This window comes from Bos indicus, chromosome 15, assembly GCF_029378745.1.
Source record: "Bos indicus isolate NIAB-ARS_2022 breed Sahiwal x Tharparkar chromosome 15, NIAB-ARS_B.indTharparkar_mat_pri_1.0, whole genome shotgun sequence".
In the NCBI taxonomy this organism is placed as follows: Eukaryota; Metazoa; Chordata; class Mammalia; order Artiodactyla; family Bovidae; genus Bos; species Bos indicus.
The window spans coordinates 67,430,802-67,452,883 of NC_091774.1; the positions used below are offsets into that span (position 1 = coordinate 67,430,802).

General features: G+C 40.6%; 1 protein-coding gene across 4 annotated transcripts; it reads right to left on the bottom strand.

The window, feature by feature from the left end:
• Window positions 1–501: 501 nt before the first annotated feature.
• Window positions 502–21,660, bottom strand: TRAF6 (TNF receptor associated factor 6). Of its 4 annotated transcripts, none has more exons than XM_070804065.1 (8): window positions 21,456–21,660; window positions 14,664–14,738; window positions 13,739–14,059; window positions 9,370–9,520; window positions 8,314–8,472; window positions 6,867–6,938; window positions 2,962–3,039; window positions 502–1,639 (listed from the first exon to the last, which is right to left on the bottom strand). In XM_070804065.1, the coding sequence occupies exons 3-8, from the start codon at window positions 14,035–14,037 to the stop codon at window positions 770–772; spliced, it is 1,629 nt and encodes a 542-aa protein (XP_070660166.1). In that variant the 5' UTR covers window positions 14,038–14,059; window positions 14,664–14,738; window positions 21,456–21,660; the 3' UTR covers window positions 502–769. The 4 variants fall into 4 exon arrangements, with proteins under 4 accessions (XP_070660166.1, XP_070660167.1, XP_070660165.1 ...); XM_070804066.1 differs by having other exon boundaries at window positions 14,664–14,743; XM_070804064.1 differs by lacking the exon at window positions 14,664–14,738 and having other exon boundaries at window positions 21,456–21,659.
• Between the last annotated feature and the right edge of the window lie 422 nt (window positions 21,661–22,082).

Here is a 22,082-nt window from a genome sequence, read left to right on the forward strand (position 1 = left end):
ATGGGTAAGCTGCACAAAGAAGAAAATAAGTCATCAAAAAATGGTAGTAGCTGTCCTTCAGGCTTTCTTTCACCTATGCAACAAGAACAACTTTATTTTTTTACATGTACCTTGACAGGTACTTATTTTTGGACAACAATCACAGAAACAGCAGTGTTCAAAAGAGCTGAAAATTTCTTGGCTCAAATAGCTTTTCTCACCACCAATGAGCCGCCATACTGGCTGACTAGGTGAGACATTTAAACTTTCTCTGTTGGTGATTATGTGTGTGTGTGTCCCCTTGTTCTAGAGCACTAGGGAACAAAGAATCATGGAGGGGCTGTGGAATTCACTCTGCCTGGAAAAGACAAAAAGGGACTTGTAGCCTAACACCTAGCAGCTGGTTTTCACATGGTTCTCAGAGTTCTAACTCTGGAGAAATGCTACTTTGTAGCCTAAAGGAAATAATAAGCAAGGTAAAATGAAACAACTTTAAGGAGAATTATGTGACAGACAACACAGTAGTATTTAATAAGTAAGGTTATATTTAGGGTTTAAACTAGTCCCTGAATATCCTTAATAACACTCTGGAGGAAAAACCAGGGTGAATGAGAACTTAAGCTTCCCAAGGATTATGGCTCAAATCCCCTGAAATCTATAGGAAGTCAAATAAAATTCATTGGTGAGTATTATATCTTTCCCATTGTTTTTTGTTTGTACATTATTATTGAGAACAGGGTAAGTTTGCTGCAGATGTTTTTCTGTTGTTTCTTGAACAAATCAGGGGATGCTATATCCCTGAGTCAGTACTCCGTGGCTGAAAACCCTCCCTCCGAAGACTGCCCATGTCGAAGCGGGTGGAGACCTCACAGCGTACTAATAACGTGTCATCCTTGATGAAGGTTCTTTGTCTGAGGGCTTCCAGATGCATAAAAGTCACGTAGCCAAAACCCTTGGGGTTCCGGGGGATGGTGGGTCTCTGAAAGGCCAGGAGCTCTGGTTTGGCGTCCATTATTTCTTCGTGGTTTTGCCTCACAGCTGCTTCAGACTGGTCAAGGATGGTAAGGCGTATTGTCCCCTGGAAGGGCCACGGCAGGTGGCTGTCGTACTCCCCTTGCATCGTGTGGACAAAGAGCGATATGTAGTTGGCGCAGCGCTGCGCGCTCGGCAGCTGCAGGTGCAGCCGCATGCACAGTTTGTAGCCGGGTTTGCCTGTGTAGAACCCGGGGCTGTGAATGACAACAGGCTTCTCCTCTTCTTGCGATTTCAAGTGCATCCCAAAGTTGCCAATCTTCCAGATGTAAATCCCATTGCACTGCTGTGCTTCTATTTCAGCAACTTTGTCCTCAAGGGTTCGAATAGTTCGCTTGAGCTCATTTACATACATGCTCTGGGTTTCCATTTTTGCAGTCAGTTCCCGGATTTGATGGTCTTGTCTTACAAGGCGACCCTCTAACTGTTGAATGGTTTCTTGGAAATTGTGGACTTCTGAGTGACGCCCAGAGGAAGGCCGGGTGGGAGGCACAGAGTCATACAGAGGCATGGTACATTGAGGCACAGGAGCTACCGCGAGGCTTAAAGTCTGAACAGCCTGGGCCATCATTCTCATATGCGACTGGGTATTCTCTTGCAGGTGGCGTGCCAAGTGATTCCTCTGCATCTGAAAATCAAGCACAGGCCTCAGGTAGGGAACAGAGATGTGAGGACTAGGAAAGGGACCTAGCCAAGTCAAATAAAAGGTTCTGAAGTCACATCATCACTCTCCTCAGTCCCCTACAACCTTCTCTGACTGCATCAGATTCTCCATCCAGAGAAATGATCTTGCCTCTTCATTCCCTGAAAAACTGAGAGGCTATCTGCTGAATATTCATTCAGGTTTCACTCAGACAAACCTCCCTCCCACTTGTAAAAGTATCAGGATCTGTGCCCGTCCTTCTCTTTGGACTCAGAGCTGACCCTCCTCTTGTCCTAGCTTAATGCTTCACCTGGGCTCCAAGTGGCATCCATCCCTTTTCACCTCCTCAGGAGGTTTTGCTTAGCCATCTCCTTTCTCCTTTATCTTCAAACATTCTCTCCTCTTAACCATTCCCCTCAGAACAGATTTATTAAAGTCTTTCCTGTTAAAAAAAAAACCAGGGTGTGGGGGGAGCAACCCCTTTATTGATCTTGTATCTCCCTCAAGCTAATACCATTTTCTTCCTCTTCCTATTATAACCAAGAGCCATCCACCTGCACTGTCTCCAACCCCACACTTATTTTTACAAATCTACTGCAAAGTGGAATCTTCCCTGTCTTCCTACTTTTCTAAGGTCATCAAGAATAGTCTAACTGTTATATGAAAAAAAGATAATATACCAATTCTACTGTGAGGGTAATTCAAGTACATTATAGAAAGAAAGTGTAGATGTTCAAAAAGAAAATAAGCTACCTGTTATCTCACCTACCATGAACATTTTGATACATTTTCTTTAAGTCTTTCTCTCTATGAACACAAGCAATAGAGGATCTTCCCTCAAGTGTAATCATACTATACACTATTTGCTCATTTAATTTTAAGTTATTAAATGCATACTTACGATAAAAAAAAAATTCAGATATAAAGGCACAGCAGAAACGCCAAGTGTACTCACGCTCTCCAGAAAGAGAGACGACGCTGTCTCTCAGGTATCTGACAAAACTGATCACCAGGTCTTAAAACTCACGTCAGAGATCAGAACAATCCTTACTCCTTGCCTGTTTCACCAGCGTCTGAGACTGTTCATTCATGGCTCCTTTCCTGGTCTGCTTCTCTTTCCAGTACACTCCGTGCAACCCCAATCACACCTCCCCCTGCCATCACCAACTGCTTCCCCCACTTCTCTTTGGAGCTAAAGACCACATAAACAACGTGTCCGCCGCCTCCAGTCCACTGCTATTCTCTACCACACTATAGAACTTGATTTTCGTGATCTATATTTGAGAATTAAAAAAACAACAACTTACCTTTTCATGGCAACCAAAAGCACTGAACGTGCATGGGACTGGGGCTGTAGGGCAGTCTAGATCATAGTGATTGGGCATCTGAAAACCAAAGCAGAGGCTGAAAAACGTCCTTCCCTGCCTTTCATATTCTAGTTTGACAAGAGCATACTCACAATAAAGAATAACACTTCATCTAAACAAAATTATATTGTCTATGGCTGCTTTTGTTACAGTGGCTGAGCTGAACAGCTGAAACAGAAACCAGTCAGCCCACAAAGATTAAAATGATATTTACTTCCAAAAGTCACAGAGAAAGGAAATATCAACATCTCATACTGTGCCCCCAAATCACTCAAAATTCATTTCGAGAACATGAGTTTATTCCTATTGTTGGGGAACTGCCACCCTCTAGCGGCATTTTAAAGAAAAAGCACCTTCTGATGTCATCCACAATGCAACTAGAACTCTCACTGAGGTCCATGCCACTGATTCAGTTCAGTTCAGTCGCTCACTCGTGTCTCTCTGCGACCCCATGGACTGGAGCACACCAGGCTTCCTTGTCCTTCACTATTTTCCACAGTTTGCTCAAACTCATGTCTATTGAGTCGGTGATGCCATCCAACCATCTTGTACTCTGTCGTCCCCTTCTCCTCCTGCCCTCAATCTTTCCCAGCATCAGGGTCTTTTCTAATGAGTCAGCTCTTCACATCAGATGGCCAAAGTATTGGAGCTTCAGCTTCAGCATCAGTCCTTCCAATGAATATTCAGGGTTGATTTCCTTTAGGATTGACTGGCTTGATCTCCTTGCAGTCCAAGGGACTCTCAAGAGTCTTCTCCAACACCAGAGCTCAAAGGCACCAATTCTTTGGCGCTCAGCTTTCTTTATGGTCCAACTCTCAGGCCCGTGATGAGGGACCAGTAAACTGTCTACGTCAGAGCCACTGACTGCACCCTGTACTTCCCTCATGACCACCTTTCATAGCTTCTTAGCTTCTGTTAACCTGCGCATACTCTGACTACAATGGGGAGATTCGGATGTTAGAAGACACTTTAAGCACCTAGGTTTTAAAGAAAGTCTCAGCTTTTAATTTGGGGACTCCAAAACACATTCTTTAAGTTAAGATTCATTACACAGAATTATGTTTTTTGAAAGTGGTATGAAATTTCCTCTAAAAATTTAGTTTAGCTATAATCTCAGATGACCTAAGAATATACTGGGCTACACCTAATGGAAGTTTTTGGCTTAATTCTCACTTATGACTTTAGTAATACTGCTATGTTATTTGTATTTGTCTGTTTTACAAGATTGTTGTTTCTTGCAATGACCAAATATGTAACTAAATCTCCAATGAAAATGATGAGGACTTGAACTGGAGGAGGAAATGGCAACCTATATGACCCTTCAGAAACAACATCTGTAACAGTGGTCAGCAAAATTGTCTCTGAAGGGTCATGGAATAAATATTTTCAGCCTTGTAAGCCCTATGGAGCCTGTCATGTGTGTGTGTACAAAGTCGCTTCAGTTGTGTCTGACTCTGTGCAACCCTATGGATTGCAGCCCACCAGGATCCTCTGTCTGTACAATTCTCCAGGTAAGAATACTGCAGTGGGTGGCCATGCCCTCCTCCAGAGAATTTTTCCAACCCAGGGATCGAGCCCAGGTCTCGTATGCCTCCTGTATTGGGAGGCAGGTTCTTTACACCTTCATCTAGGAAGCCCCATGGACTCTGTCACAGTACTCAGCTCTCCCACTGCAGTACAAAACCAGCCATATACAAGACATAAACGCACGGGCAGGGCTGTGTTCCAATGAAACTTATTTTAAAAAGCAGGTAGCAGTCAGATTTAGCTGGTGGGCTGGTTTACTAATCCCTAACTTAGAATGTCAACTTTCTTATCAGAGATCAACGTGCAAGACAATGGCACAGTCAGAGTCAAAATGTAGGTTTTTTGACTCTAAACCTAGCGTTTTTTCCTACATTAAGTTTTATTTCTGCTAGGTTTTAGATGTGCTTTCCTTCAAACATCAAAACAAGGCAAAAAAGAAAAACCAGGTAGGTGAGAGTTCACAAGCAAAAACAAGTTTAACACCTTCAAATTAAGGCCCTGTTGGAAAAAAAACTAAAGGACTCTGTTAACAGATGAATGGAAAAATTTAGCCGAGGGACAGGTTTTGCTTTTCCTACTTAGTAAGGTAATCAATTATGATCTCTGGGTTTGCAGATTTCATGGGTGTATAAATATTTAGTGACTAATATTCATATTCTGTGGGTAAACTCTTCAAATGTCAGAAGATAGCAACCAGATGGAATTTTCCTTTCTCTATTAATAATAAAAATGAATAGTTTTCTATTACAGCTACTTCTGATGATGCCCCATCAAGGGTCTACAGACAACCGAACAGAGAGGCTACAGATCCTGGAAATCTCCCAACACGCCTCAGGGGCCATGGCAATAAGTAACGTTCTGCTACAGACTTGTTTCCTTCTTTTTCAAGTGGTTTCTGGATACCTAAGATCCTTATTTCACAATCTAAAGATGTATTTCTTATAAAGTTTTCTGTTCTTTAAATGAGCATTTTTAATTATTTTTATCTAAAAATTACTTGGCTTTATTTAGAACTTTTATGAATATACATAAACACAGGTATTATGTTAATGATTTAGGAATTTTAAGTACTTATGACTGAGTACTTTGTTCTTTCTGAAAGTACTGTATCAATGTATCTGAAAAAAAAAAAACTCAAGTTTTCTAGAAAATTGAAATATAGTGGATTTACAATATTATATTAGTTTCAAGTATATAGCAAAGTGATACAGTTACATATATATTTATATTTTTGGATTACTTTCCATTATAGGTTGCTACCAGATAACAGATACCAGATACTGCATATAGTTCCCCACTGTGCTGTGTATATACCTGTTGCTTATCTATTGTATGTACAGTAGTTTGTATCTGTTAATTCAATACATCTAATTTATCTTTCCCCGCTTTTTTTCTTCTTCTGTAACCCTAAGTTTGTTTTTTTATCTCTGGGTCTATTTTTTTGTACATAGATTCACTTGCATCATTTCTTGGATTCCTTATGTAAGTGGTAACATATAACATTCGTCTTTCTCTGTCTGACTTACTTCACTTAGCAGGCTATTCCCTAGGCGCATCCATGCTGCTGCAAATGGCAGTTCCATTCTTTTCTATGCCTGTTGTTGTCATGGTTCAGTCGCTCAGTCGTATCTGACTCTTTGCGGCCCCATGGACTGAGTGATAGTCTAACGTCTATATACATATACCACATCTTTTTACACCAATCTGTTCATGGGCATTTAGTCTGTTTCTAAGTCTTGCCTATTGTAAATCATGTAGCTATGAACACTGGGGTGCATGAACCTTTGCTTTCTTTTTTTGTGCTCCACTGTGTGGCTTGCGGGATCTTAGTTCCCCCAGCCAAGAACTGAATCCAGACCCTTGGCAGTGAAAGTGTGGAGTACTGACCAATGGACTGCCAGGAATTCCCCATGCACCTTTTCAAATTAAGACTTTTCATCTTTGGGGGGATATATGCCCATGAGTAGGATTACTAGATCACATGGTAGTTCTACTTTTTATTTTTTTAAGGAACCTCCATACTGTTTTCCACAGTGGTTGCACCAATTTACATTCTCACCAACAGTGTAGAAGGGTTCCTTTTTCCCTACACCCTCTCCAGAATTTATTATTTGTAGACTTTTAAATGACAGCCATTCAGACTGGTATGAGAGGACAACTGATTTTGACTCTGATTTGCATTTAAAACTCACAAAGTTTTAATTCTTCTCCAATCTGCATTCATTTTGCCTTATTGATTTAAATTTTCAATTAAAGACCTAATTTACTTCTTTAATCTATTTATGGAAATATTGGTTTATGAAAGAGAATCACTATACCTGTTCTCTGATGAGCATGGTATTGCAGTATTCACAGATGACATTTGCCAAAGGACAGTTCTGCTCATGAATCTAAATTTTATTGGCGAAATATAAGAAAAAATGTGAGAAAATCTGAAAAGGTAAAAACAACCCATTTTTATAAAAAGAAATATTTTTCACTATGAATAAATTAGGGACACTGGTATGTGTAAAATAAAAATGTGAGAATAATCTATAATGGTTATTTTCTCTCCCTTCGCCAGTGAAGAAATGAGATTCATCTCACCCTCCAGCTCTTTGAGAGAATATGATAGTATGCATAAGAGAATCTTTTAAATCACTTTTTGAAAACCTGATTAAAAGTCATAGAGCATCTGTGACTGTTTGGACATCATTCATCAATACTATACTTCTCCAAAGACCTCTTTTCAGAAATTTCCAGTAGCAGCAAGATGATTTAATTAAAACTCTTATCAGGAGGGTAAAGAACAGACGCATAATTGGGGCAGGTTGCCTAGGTTCTTGAAGGCCCCAGAAAAATGAGCCTTATTTTCTAGAATACAATAAATTTAAGAAATAACTAACCCTCCTGGTTAGGCCCATTTTTAAAGTTTAAGAACACACCAATTGGCTGTAATTATGCCTCAGACTTCACTGTTTTTAGCAAGTTAGCTGACACTGAATAATTAACCAACTTAATAAGCGTAATGCACTTGATCTCATAAGTAGGGACATTACCAAGATGAATCTGCAAGAAATAAAGTCTAAGGAAATACATTGATAGTAAAAAGAACATAAATTGTACATACATCATTTTAGTAAAAAGGACATAGGATAGGGATACAGGATCTAGGATCTCTGTGCTGGCCTTCCCATTGATAACATTCATATAAAATCACTTAATCTGTCTATAAATGGAAAAAATGTTCTATCATCATGATGCTGTCAGGTGCCATGGAGTTTCTTTTAAAAAATAAACATTTTAATTGAAGTATAAGTACAGAAAAGTGAATTCATTTTATGTGTACAGCTCAATGAATTATCACCAAAGAAGCATACTTTGTGGATGTAATCTCCTCAAAGTTTCAACAATTCATTCTCTTTTTTAAAGAGAAAAATGTAAGTCTTATACAGTAATTATTTGTCTCTAATCCAAAACTGGTTATTAAAATTCACATAGGGAAACAGATCAGCACATACTTTTCTAGAAGATTTTGTTACTTGTATATCTTCTACAGTGGTTAAGGAGCAGAAAAAATGCTTTCTAAGAAATAGACGAAAATATAAACCCTACATTCATTTACTAAAATGGTTTACTTGACTTACTTTCTTAAAACTCAGTCTTCTCACAATTGATAACACAGACTCAGGACTAGATTAACGTCTTCATCTCTGCTAACTCCTTCCACTGTACATTAAAAAAATAAAACAGTAGTTGAATCAACAAATCCAACTTAGTACATACCTCTTTATCTTCAAATGCCATTGATACAGCACAGTTTTCACAAGGAACCTGTCTCCTTGGACACTCCTTGAGAATATGAATATTAAGATGGCATTTCTGGAAGGGACGCTGGCATTGCGGACAACTCATAAGAGCAAACTCACAGTGTGCTTGATGCTCCTATGAAGAAAAAGAAATAAGCAGTATTTGCCAGTCCTTGAGAAATTTTCTAAATATATTCTAAGAATATACTGTTCTCTTCTATAGATTTGGCTACTGAATCTGCTTTGTGTAGTACACACCACAGAACTACAATATGAAGGCTTTAATGGATTTTTTTCAAATAATGGTTGTGAATTGAAAGTTTATACAAAGGACTTGACTTTTCAGGTTCATTTATCTAATTAGGGAAGAGAGTTGAAAAGAAGCAGATTTTCTCATCGTCAATTTAGTGCTGTGTCCAAAAGGCCACTCTTTCAAAAGGAGCTAAGGGAGTAAGTTATACGTATATTTTAAATGCTTAATTTCAAATGGAACTTAAGTGATATTTAACTTCTCATAAAAACCACCACACTAAGGATTAACTTAAAAACAAATTCTTTTATCTGGTGGCTTCAGTTCATCTTAAGCTATAGGAGAACTCCATTTAGTTCAAAATAAAATGAATAATTTAGAAAACCAGAGAAACAAGTATGATGAGGGTGCTAAGATGATGACTACTTGGGGCTTGTTGCTTATTTCAAAATGAGAGAAATGAAGCTATGGGATTAAAACGTGACACATTTAAAACGCTCTTCAGTTTCACTGCAGATAAAGTTCACCCAAAAAACTTTTAGAAGAATACTGATTTATTTTTTATTATTACAGGGTGTAAAGCCAGAGTAGACGGAAAAAGAAATTTCTGGTTTCTACTTATATTTATACTCAATAATGAAAGGGTTGGTATTAATTCAGCAAGAATTTACTAGCCAATCACTATATGCTAAGCAGTGGCAATATCCAGATGGACAAAGCGAAATCCCTGTTCTCCAGGAACTTCTTACATAAACGCACATGGCTAGAAAATAACTTTAATACCTCAAGATGCCTCAGTTCCATCTTGTGCAAGCAACCTTCATTTGGACATTTCACCATCAGCGAAAGAATCTCTCGTTTTGCAAAATTGTCAGGAAATAGTTGGTTTTCCAGCAGTATTTCATTGTCAACTGGACATTTGTGACCTGCATCCCTAAAAGAAACAAATACATTATTTAGTAGATTTAAAACATTCACCTTAGAAAACAATAATACATCACATATATAAATTCTTCATATATTATCTCCTATAGAAAATAAACACATTGTATTGTATAATGTCACCAAAACAAACTGTCCTTTTACAGACAGTTTATGAACCAGTCTCGCCTGTGTTCTGACAGCAGCCATTTAACATACTAGGGAGATGTAACTAAATATATGCTGCTCAGAATACACTAATAACATGTCTACAGTTATTAGTCATAAGTAAAAATTACACCCATTAGCAGTAACCCCGTGAGGCCACATTTTTAAGGTTTACTCTGAAAGTCATCAACACTGGCTCATGGACAACACCGGTTTCTTGTATCTTTGTGTCATGGGTACAATGCAGTTGGGAGTTAGAAGGACCTCTACGTCCTGCTTCCCCATGGTTTATTCCATCCAATTATGGGAAAAACTATCCCCAAGAAGCTTGGGTGTCTGTCATGCCCCTTTCACTTTTGGGGATGTTTCAATCTTCACTCGAAAAATGTGGCAGGTCAGGGAGGCCACAGAGCGTCCTTCACTCAGACACTGGTGGTGCACTTCCTATGTGTGAACAACAGCGGTGGTTCCTGTGGAGGTAAAGTGCTGAAAATAAGCTGTGCTGTCCAACGTCTCAGAACCAGAAATGGTGTGACAGAGTGTTTACGGGGCCTCTCTCACATTGCATGATGTTATCATTACACTGTCAAATATTTTTTTGAGAAGCAGGGACATAAACAAATTTACTGAAATATATTCCCCAAACCTAGATGATTGGGTGTTTAAGAGAAAGAAGAATCTTTCAAAGTGAACTGGAAATCATTATCCACTGCATAAGCAATCACTCCAAAAGAATATGGAATTGATTGAGATGTCTTTTGATGCTCTGAATGACTATACCGACGAGAAATTCCTGAGCCGTTCCTTAAGAACATTAAAGTCAAAGTTAGTGGTCATTTCTAGTTTAGGAGATAGAAAAAAAGAAAAAGGACCTCGACTTCCTTTTGTGGGTTTTACTTCCTTTTCAGATCACTGTTCTACTACTTTCATGAATATCTTGCTATTAAAAACCTGCTAAAGATTAGTTACCTTCCTGGGCATGGGTGAAATACTGTACACCTACAGAAAAAGCAACAATTCACAGTGTGGTCTTGATTCAATCTAAATATAATATAAATTGAAAATCACTATAAACAGAAGAAAAAAGAAAAGGTAAGCCTTTAACAGTCTCACGTATGCCCTAAACCAGTGGTCTCAGCTGGGGCACCTCTGAGCCCCTGGGGACATCTGGCACTGTCTGGAGATGCTCCGGTTCTCACAACTGCAGAAGTGGGCCTATTTTCACCACCCAGTGAGCAGAGGTCAAGGACACAGTTAAGCATCCTATAACACCCAGGACATTCTTCCACAACTCAGAACCATCTGGCTCAGACTGCTGATAGTGTGGAGGGTGAGAAAACCAACCCTAAAGAGACATTGGCAATTCACCACTGGTTAACAAATTTTTCTCCAAAACTGAAGTGAGACACATGCTCCCTTTTAATTTAAATTAAGCCAATTCCCAAGTATGGATGCTGCTGCTGCTAAGTCACTTCAGCCATGTCCAACTCTTTGCGACCCCACAGACATCAGCCCACCAGGCTCCCCCGTCCCTGGGATTCTCCAGGCAAGAACACTGGAGTGGGTTGCCATTTCCTTCTCCAATGCATGAAAGTGAAAAGTCAAAGTGAAGTCGCTCAGTCGTTTCGGACTCTTAGCGACCCCATGGACTGCAGCCCACCAGGCTCCTCCGTCCATGGGATTCTCCAGGCAAGAGTACTGGAGTGGGTTGCCATTGCCTTCTCCAAGTACGGATGAGGTTACCACAAATTCAAATTTTATAGAAAGGTCTAGCTAGACTCACAAGAGAAAAAAGAGGATTCAAATAAATAAAATCAGAATGAAAGAGGAGACATTACAACTGATACCACAGATGCAGAGAGATTCATGTGAACAAGTATATGGCGGCAAATTTGATAACCTAAAAGAAATGGATAAATTCCAAGAAACATACAACCTCCAAGACTGAATCATAAAGAAACAGAAAATCTGAACAGACTAGATTACCAGTAAGGAGAGTGAATCAGTAATCAAAAACCTTCTAACAAACAAAAGTCTAGAAGCAGATGGTTTTACTAGTGAATGCCATCAAACATTTAAAGGAGAATACCAATCCTTTTCAAATTCTTCCAAAAAAAAAAACAGAAGAGGAAAGAACATTTCCAAACTCCTTTTATAAGCCAAGCGTTACCCTGACACCAAACCAGACAAGGGGTGCCACAAGAAAAAAATAATTTATTTAAAAGTCAAAAGAAAAGCTTACAAGATGAGTGAATGGCCAGATAACCTACTTAGAAATGATTTCACCAATATAAGTAGATGCTTATTTATTGAAGAACCTAAAATTCCTCTAGTTCTTCCATTTTTTGGTCTTGTATAGAACTCCTAAAAATGTTCCCATCTACTTTTGAATAATAGTAAAATACATCTATTTCTTAGGAGATGAATTTTATTCCTTTGTGGAAATCCCAAATACTTTCATTCAGTTGAAGCAGTCATGACTTACTGAGCACCTACTACATATCAGCACTTAGGAAATATCAAGAAATAAAGTTCTCAATCCCTGCTGTCAAAGAGCTTATCTTCCAGGGGGGCAAGCAGACAAAAAGCACACAAATTATCTACATTTTTAAAGATGAAAAATGCTGAAGAAAAAAAGTACTTAAGGGAGAAAGGGAGTATGGGGAGATGAGGTGGAAGGCACGCTGTGGTATAAACAGGGAGGCCAGGGTACCTACAAGAAGGTTAGATTGAGAGGTACTCAGGAGTAAAGTGCACTGACTAAGCACTTAGCTGATAAGATGCAGAGAGAACAGCTATAGCCAACTACACAAGGCAAGAGCATACTTGGCAAATTCAAGGAACAGAAAAGAGTGAACAGGTAGAGGGAATGGGAATCTAATAGAAAGGTGGTCAGATATGACTTAGTGACAGAACTAAGGTCTTACAAGGGCTCTGGCGTGTACTGCCAGATGACGGGCTGCAATGCTTGGAGCAGAGATAACATCATCTTATGTATCTCACCAGGTTCGTTTTGGCTGCTATATCGAGAACAGTCTGGAAGCAGGCAAGGGCAGCAGCAGGGCAGCCTGCGAGAGCTGACGGGGATTCAGCAGGGTGGTGGCAGTGAGGAGACATTGAATGTTGGCAGAGCCATCGATCAGTGTTGCTTAGTCACAAAGTCACATCCGATTCTGCAACCCCATGGACTTCAGCCTGCCAGCCTCCTCTGTCCCAACAATACGGGACTGGGTTGCCATTTCTTTTTCCAGGGGATCTTCTCATTTTAGGGATCGAACTCAAGTTTCCTGTATGTCCTGCACTGGCATGCAGATTCTTTTATCACTGAGCCACCAAGGAAGCCCTGTTGATCAATACCTTAGGTGAAAGTGAAAGTTGCTCAGTCATGTCTGACTCTTTGTGACCCCATGGACTATACAGTCCATGGAATTCTCCAGGTCAGAATAGTGGAGTGGGTAGCCTTTCCCTTCTCCAAGGGATCTTCCCAACCCAGGGATTGAACCCAGGTCTCACACACTGCAGGTAGAGTCTTTACCAGCTGAACCACAAGGGAAGCCCCCCTGCATTGGCATATGGATTCTTTATCACTGAGCCACCAGGGAAGTCCCATCAATCAATACCTTAAAAGAACTGGTTATTTTACAGTGGTCCATAGGCTTCAGGTAGCAGACAAAAACGTAATGTGGCTAAAACGAGAATAATGATTACTTATAGAGTCAGCATTATTTGTACTGTCGAGATGAACATATTCTAGCTGCATCATCATTTAAAGTACTTTTTATATTATTTTCTTAAAGCTTCAAGACACACTCCAGACTATAATACAACTGCTTTAAGTAGAAGGAGCTACTTATTGTTTATTTATCTAATAGTCAAAGAGGGAAGGAGATAGTAATTACCTTTCATGCTACAGTAAGAACTGGAATAAGAATGTAAATTTCTCAGTTTTCTGTCCACTGTTCTTTTCCCTGAGGCAGCTTTTTATAAATGTGTAAGATTATTCTGTGTAATAATGTTCCATTTGGTTGTTACAGCATCTGATTCTTTCTTTATGCTCACGCACCTTATTGATTTGATGATGCAGGCTTTGCAGAACCTGTGGCCGCAAGGTGTCTGCACCGCTTCCCGCAAAGCCATCAAGCAAATGGGGCACTCATATTTGCTTTCCAGGGGTGGGTCAAATTCCACGTCGTACCCCTGGATCTCCTCCATGAAAGAGCTGGAGAGAGTCACCGTGCTGGCCGTCCCACTCACACTGTCGTCTTTTGCTGCAGTCCCACAGGAGCTGGCAGCCATGGCGGCGCAACAGTCGCTCTCGGACTGGCTGGATCCACAGCTGTTTTCACAGTGTAGCAGACTCATAGTAACGTGATCATCAACTGCTCTGTAGACACAGCAAGGAAAAAAAAATCCCTTAACGTATATTCTCACACACACGTATATATCATAGCTATCTATGCCAGCCACCTTTTAGTGGATGTATTAATACATTAGCTATGCTAATATCATTTACAGAAAACTTTCAAAGTTTTTTTTAGCTTTGCTTCATAAACATACTATTTTATAAGTTAAGAAATTCGTGAGCTTGTAGAAAGCCGGAATAAGGTTAACAGAAGAAAAATACCTCAGTTGTAATAATTAGCATAATTATCTGTTTAAATGTCTGTTTTCTATGACTGGAGTTTCAAGAATATTTGTTTCCTCAGTACTTAGCACAAGCTCTTTCACCCATCAGGTGTTCATTAAGCAGCTGAAGTGAACTTAGTTATGCTGCTCGAGTTCCTTCAAGTATTCAGAGCGGAAGGCAACGGTACGACGGGCAGGCAGTGCAAGGAAGACCAGTGCACGTGGGATCAGAGGCTCGTGAGAAACTATTAGCTATGTGACTTAGGGCGATGTAACCATTTGGATCTCAGTTTCCTCCTCTAGACCTAAAATTCTTTTGGGTACAGCTGACCCGTGAACAACCTGGTGTAAGGGGTGCCAACCTGCACACGATAATAAATCCAAGTTGGCCCTTTGTTCTCAGAGTTCCACATTCTTGAAGTCAACAACCACAGATCCTGTACTGGAAAAAAAAAAAAGCATATAAGTGGACCTGTGCAGTTCAAACCTGTGTTGTTCAAGGGGTCAACTGTACCTCCAAATGTTCAGTGTGGCAATTTCTATTATGCAGGAAGAACAGAATTAAAAAAGCGTATTATTTCTACGTCCCCGTGCCCTCAGTCAAGTGACTATGTTTCATTATTAATGACTGGAAAAAAAAATGAGGTTTTGTTTGCCTATGGAAAACTATGCCTTTCATGGGTAGGTAGGATGCTTTCAAATTCAAACCTTTACTGGAATTTACAAGTTAACAAGTTAACGTCTAAAAGCAATTCACAGCCTAGTTAACCAGGTCCCTCCTGTAGATAATTACACTGAAGGAAAATTCTGTCTATGTGCCAGATATACAGCTGACCCTTGAACAACATGCGGGTTAAGGGTGCTGACTCCCACGCAGGTAAAAATCCACATACAACTTTATGGTCTGTGTCTATACCCACTTATTCAACCAACCTCTGATGACATAATGCTGTAGTATTTATTGGGAAAAAATCCACCTATAAGTGAATTCATGCAGTTCAAACTTGTGTTCAAGTATCAACCAGAGTTCTAGAAAACAGAATGTAACTCTCCAGCCAATGTTGTAAACAATGTATCCTCAACCTGTCTCAGTTCAGTTCAGTTCAGTCACTCAGTCGTGTTCGACTCTTTGTGACCCCATGAATCGCAGCACGCCAGGCCTCCCTGTCCATCATCAACTCCCGAAGTTCACCCAGACTCACGTCCACTGAGTCAGTGATGCCATCCAGCTATCTCATCCTCTGTCGTCCCCTTCTCCTCCTGCCCTCAATCCCTTCCAGCATCAGAGTCTTTTCCAATGAGTCAACTCTTCGCATGAGGTGGCCAAAGTACTGGAGTTTCAGCTTTAGCATCATTCCTTCCAAAGAAATCCCAGGGCTGATCTCCTTCAGAATGCACTGGTTGGATCTCCTTGCAGGCCAAGGGACTCTCAAGAGTCTTCTCCAATACCACAGTTCAAAAGCATCAATTCTTCAGTGCTCTCAGCCTTCTTCACAGTCCAACTCTCACATCCATACATGACCACAGGAAAAACATCTAGCTTTGACTAGACGGACCTTTGTTGGCAAAGTGATGTCTCTGCTTTTGAATATGCTATCTAGGTTGGACATAATTTTCCTTCCAAGGAGTAAGTGTCTTTTAATTTCATGGCTGCAGTCACCATCTGCAGTGATTCTGGAGCCCAGAAAAATAAAGTCTGACACTGTTTTCACTGTTTTCCCATCTATTTCCCATAAAGTGATGGGACCAGATGCCATGATCTTCGTTTTCTGAATGTTGAGCTTTAAGCCAACTTTTTCACTCTCCACTTTCACTTTCATCAAGAGGCTTTTGAGTTCCTCTTCACTTTCTGCCATAAGGGTGGTGTTATCTGCATATCTGAGGTTATTGATATTTCTCCTGGCAATCTTGATTCCAGCTTGTGTTTCTTCTAGTCCAGCGTTTCTCATGATGGACTCTGCATATAAGTTAAATAAGCAGGGTGACAATATACAGCCTTGACGTACTCCTTTTCCTATTTGGAACCAGTCTGTTGTTCCATGGCCAGTTCTAACTGTTGCTTCCTGACCTGCATACAGATTTCTCAAGAGGCAGGTCAGGTGGTCTGGTATTCCCATCTCTTTCAGAATTTTCCACAGTTTATTGTGATCCACACAGTCAAAGGCTTTGGCATAGTCAATAAAGCAGAAATAGATGTTTTTCTGGAACTCTCTTGCTTTTTCCACGATCCCGCGGATGTTGGCAATTTGATCTCTGGTTCCTCTGCCTTTTCTAAAACCAGCTTGAACATCAGGAAGTTCACGGTTCACGTATTGCTGAAGCCTGGCTTGGAGAATTTTGAGCATTACTTTACTAGCGTGTGAGATGAGTGCAATTGTGCGGTAGTTTGAGCATTCTTTGGCATTGCCTTTCTTTGGGATTGGAATGAAAACTGACCTTTTCCAGTCCTGTGGCCACTGCTGAGTTTTCCAAATTTGCTGGCATATTGAGTGCAGCACTTTCACAGCATCATCTTTCAGGATTTGAAACAGCTCAACTGGAATTCCATCACCTCCACTAGCTGTGTTCGTAATGATGCTTTCTAAGGCCCACTTGACTTCACATTCCAGGATGTCTGGCTCTAGGTCAGTGATCACACCATCATGATTGTCTGGGTCATGAAAATCTTTTGTACAGTTCTTCTCTTAATATCTTCTGCTTCTGTTAGGTCGATACCATTTCTGTCCTTTATTGAGCCTATCTTTGCATGAAACGTCCCCTTGGTATCTCTAATTTTCTTGAAGAGATCTCTAGTCTTTCCCATTCTGTTGTTTTCCTCTATTTCTTTGCATTGATAGCCGAGGAAGGCTTTCTTATCTCTTCTTGCTATTCTTTGGAACTCTGCATTCAGATGCTTATATCTTTTCCTTTTCTCCTTTGCTTTTCGCTTCTCTTCTTTTCACAGCTATTTGTAAGGCCTCCCCAGACAGCCGTTTTGCTTTTTCGCATTTCTTTTCCATGGGGATGGTCTTGATCCCTGTCTCCTGTACAATGTCACAAACCTCATTCCACAGTTCATCAGGCACTCTATCAGATCTAATCCCTTAAATCTATTTCTCACTTCCACTGTCTCATTTCTATATAAAAATCCTGTCTGCCACCATGACAAACAGTGGATTAAGACAGTAATCCTCAATCTTTTTACCATGATATAAATCTTTATTTTCCTTCTCAGAAATACTGAGAACCATTTGATGAGCGCCTACAAAGGATGAGACAATATTCTGGCTGGAGAGGCAATACCATGAAGTGGTGAAAAGCTTAGGTGCTAGAATTGGATGATGTGAGTTTAACTTCTGTCTCCATTATTTGTGTATGCCCTGGGCAAATTACATAACCTTTCTGTGCTTCAGTTTCCTCATCTGTAAATGGGGATAACAAAAGAATCTACCTTAGACTTTGATTAAGTGTATTAATATGTGCAAAACACTTAGAACTGTGCTTGGAAGTAAAGTGAGTTATCCTGTGTGACTCCATAAGAGTTATTTTATTTAACAATTTCATTGTTCCCCTTTCCCCCTTGTCAAAGGGAAAACTCTGAGTCTTTAAAAGGCTAAGCAACTTGCCAAGGATTAACCAACTAATAAGAAACAGTTAGGATCAGAACTCAAGACCACCTGACCCCAGAGCCTGTGCAATTTGTACTAGCCTATAGTTGTCTATATTTTGACAACTTTGTCTATCAAGCTGTATTAAAACTCTTTCCAATTATTTTTATGACACTAGACTAAGATGCTGACAACAGCTTCTATTAAACATGAGCTGTTTAATGAAACATGAGCTGTCCAGTATTATCAGGTTGGGTTGATAGAATTCTAAAAAATCAGTAAAGAAAGGCTGATGCTTTGTTTCATTTTTTTAGTTTTGATATAATATTTTCAAAGAGTTAAAAACAGTTCAAGAATCCTTGTTACAGGTAATGCAGATTCCCAGGGAAGGCTGTACAAGTAGATGAGAAGGAAAGGAAAGGCAAGATAATGGAAACGAACAGAATTAGTCTTTACACCTGTGCTCCAGGAGGGGGTGAAAGGCCCCCGTTACACCCTCCAAATCTGAGGACAGATGACACTGTGATGCTATACTAGGGTTTATATCCTTTGTTTTTTTATTTTCCCGTATACATTTTTGTTGGAGAAGGAAATGGCAACCCACTCCAGTATTCTTCCCTGGAGAATCCCATGAACAGAGGAGCCTGGCAGGCTACAGTCCATGGGGGTCTCAAGAGTTGGACACGACTTAGCAACTAAATACACACACACATATACATTTTTGTGCTTAATTACAACTTTAGGTAAATTTCTTAGAAGTAGAATTATTAGCTCAGGTATATAACTTTTTATGATTTCTTATAGATGATGCTGGTTATACAACATGAGCTACATTTTGATACACAATATCAAAGGCTTTGTAATTCCCACTCCCAAGAGTAGATTAAGTATGAGAGAACACATTTTATATACCTTTGATAATTCCACATATAGTTACTTTTTGAAACTTTATTCATTTTTTTAAAGTAAAATCACTTTTGAGAAATTAATGTTTGTTTGGTTATACAGCATATATCAAAGTACTAGCCAGAAGACAAAAGCAAAAGTCATTGAGCCAAGTCTACTTTTTCTGCCCAAATGTCCAGTTAAAATTTAGTTTATTGGATAGTTTATATACTGCCCTCTTGCTGTCCAGTTCAAAAAACTTGAAGGTCTTTAGGTTGAAAGAGACCTTTTATAGCAAATATGTTACTAAGAAAATCTGTCTAGTCAGTCACAATTCCTTAAAAGGAATTCCACTGTGGGAATGCAGTGTTAAGACACGAAAGTGAGCATGTCTTAAAAATCTAATTGCCACTACTTTTCAAGCTTTTAAGAAGTAATACAGAAGCTTTACACCTTTCAAATAAATTTTAGGTAGTCACTGTGTCTACAGGATATAGTCCCATGTAACTATACTGCAAAGGGAAAATTAAGCTAAAGCAGTATTTTAAGTGCCATTCAGTATTTTTAGGTTTACTCTTTCTTTCTGGCAAGTTAAAACAATTTTTCCCTTTGATTTTCGGGATTGTGATGACTTAAATGAAAATCATTTTCCTAACTACAATGAGTAACTGTTTTAATTAACACCAATGAAAAAAATAGTGCTTACAGTCAGCTACAGAAGTGAATGGAAGATGACCTGGCAACCAACTAGAAAATATTATGTTCTATTAGTTTTTTTTTTTAACCTCACATGGTGCCTCAGGTATCCACTGCATGAGATGCTACAGAGGTAGGCTTGGCTTTTCATAAGCTAAAATAGAGTTAACAGATATTCTTACTTGCAAATAAAGATTTCTTACAGCCTCTTTTCTATTCTAACATTTAGAATTCATGGGGCTTTCTACATGAATTAACAGAAGAGACAGTACAAAGTTCATGGTTCCTTAGTAGGTTAAGAGTTTCATGACTAATTCCCTCTTTGTGAACTTAGTAAGCACTGCATTATTTAAATATTGTAGGATGTATCCACTGCCAACTTATTTTGACTGCAAAATGAATATTGAAAATAGCCTTATAAGAAATCATAGCTTACATTCCCCTATTAGCATGGTGTGTATAGTAGTCTAAAGAGTATACTGTTAAATATCTTGTGGGAGGGGGAGTAGGGTTATGCACAAAAATTTGTTTCTGTAAGATCTACAGATGCTAGGAAGAGAAACCCACCAAGCTAAAGAAATCAACGTTATATCTTGAAATGGTCAATTTTAAGTCAACGGAAATTCGTTCATAGCTAAACATGTAACTCACATAAAGTAAAACTGTGTTAATACAAAACACTGAGAAATCACCTCTAATTTGCTATTAGCTTTAGAAACAAGAACTATTTATTAGGTTTTTAAAATATATTCCTAAAATTGCAAAGACCTGCAAAAGTGTTGCAATGGCCAAGAAGTGCGGGCCAAAAGAGTCAACTGCTATCCCCTATTCTTGAACACAAATCTGAGGGGCATTCCCCTTTCTAGGCACTATTTGTTCTCCTCCAGGAGGCAAAGATTTGAACAACTTCTTTCAAAATCTAAGAGGCCACAAATTTATCAGGTATTCAAATCTGTCACAGAAAAGCCCTCAAGTTACAATTCTGAAACACTGTGCTGTATGCAGCGCGTGCAGGTTCAAACTGATTTTCACATGGGCACCAAGTGCCTGAGACACAGTCCTTCCTTGAGTCATGAAAGGGGCCACAACGTCCTCACTCCACCCCCAGCCTTAAGATCAGAAAAGCCCCTTCTCCCTTCCCTAGCATTCACAAGTGGATGGATAAAGCGCCTGTGGCCAGATTCTCAAGGCCAACACTCAGAAAGTTTTTCTTGTTTCTATGCCTGTGTACAGCAAGGCATTTAGTAGTAAATTACTCTCCCGAGAAACCAGAGAAAACACGCAGATATTACAGGTTCAAGCCGCTAAAACTTGTAGGTACTTTCTGTTCACTCAAGACAGTCCTAACTCTCAGCTGGAGTTCCCCTGAAGCCAAATACTAGGAACAGCTTTATCAACCCAGCGTCTGGAACAATCGCTAGAACTCCCAAGTGCAGGCGCGGGGGAGGAAACATTCGTGTCAGCTGAATTAAAAAAAAAAAAAAAAAAAGCTTGCTGCCTGGGAAGTCTACCGAGTTCAACATGGAGCCTCAAAATAGCTTTCCCATGACAGTGACAGAGGGAGTAGCTACGAACTTAAGAGGGATTTTTTTTTTTTTTTTTAAAGCTGCTAACATCCGAGCGACGGGAAAATCCAGGAGACGATTTCCTCTTCTGGGAAGGGAATGCGCGGAGTGGGGCAGGTCGGGCGGAGGAAGCTGGCGCGCGACTCCCGCTGGGAGTTGGAGTGACTCGGGGAGGAGGTGCCCGCAGGCCGGCGGAGCAGAGGGGACAGGGGGCGGGGTCCCCAACCTGTAGGAGCCCAGGGGAGAGGAGGCGGCGTCCCCAGCCCTTGGGAAGCGAGGGGACAGGGGCGGCATCCCCAACCCGTCAGAAGCCAGGGGACAGGGGCAGCGACCCCAACCCTGGGAAGCGAGAGGAGAGAAGGAGACGTCCCAGCTCGTGCGGAGCGAGGCCGCGACCTCTACGAGCCGTCAGAAGACTCACCGTTCGGGTTCGCTGGGCCGCCGACTCCACCCGGCAGCACGACTCCGCTCGGCCAAGGCGCCAGAAGAGGAAGGCGCCGCGCTCCGCGCCGAAGTGGCCGGAAAGCCAGTCTCCTAACTTGAAGGCCGCCACTGCTGCGTCCCTTGGGCGCCCGGAGCCCGAACCCCAGAGGTGGACACCCCTACTTCCGCCTTCTCTGCTCGCAGGAGGAGCGACGGGCGGGGAGCGGGCGGGGAGGAGACAGAGGGGCCGAGCCGCGCGGGGCGTCCCCTGGCGGCGGTCCTCCACGCGAGCGCGCTGTGGCGCAGGCGCGAGGCGGTCAGTCTAGCGCTCTCCCTCTGTGCTTCTGTCCCTCGGTGGTGGGAATCCCACCTGGGTTCTTTACACCGCAGTCCTGAACTTGTGTGTGTGTGTGTGTGTGTGTGTGTGTGTGTGTGTGTGCTTCACCTTTTTAGCGGAGGTATTGCCAGGTGATGGATTTTATATGTACACATCCTGAAACCAGAGTGCTTCGTTCCAATCTAGTTTTTCTGTTTTATAAATTACTGAACTTTAAATAATGTATTGAATCTTTCTTCAGTTTTTGATTTCATATTAAAATAAGGATAATGATAATATCTACCTCAT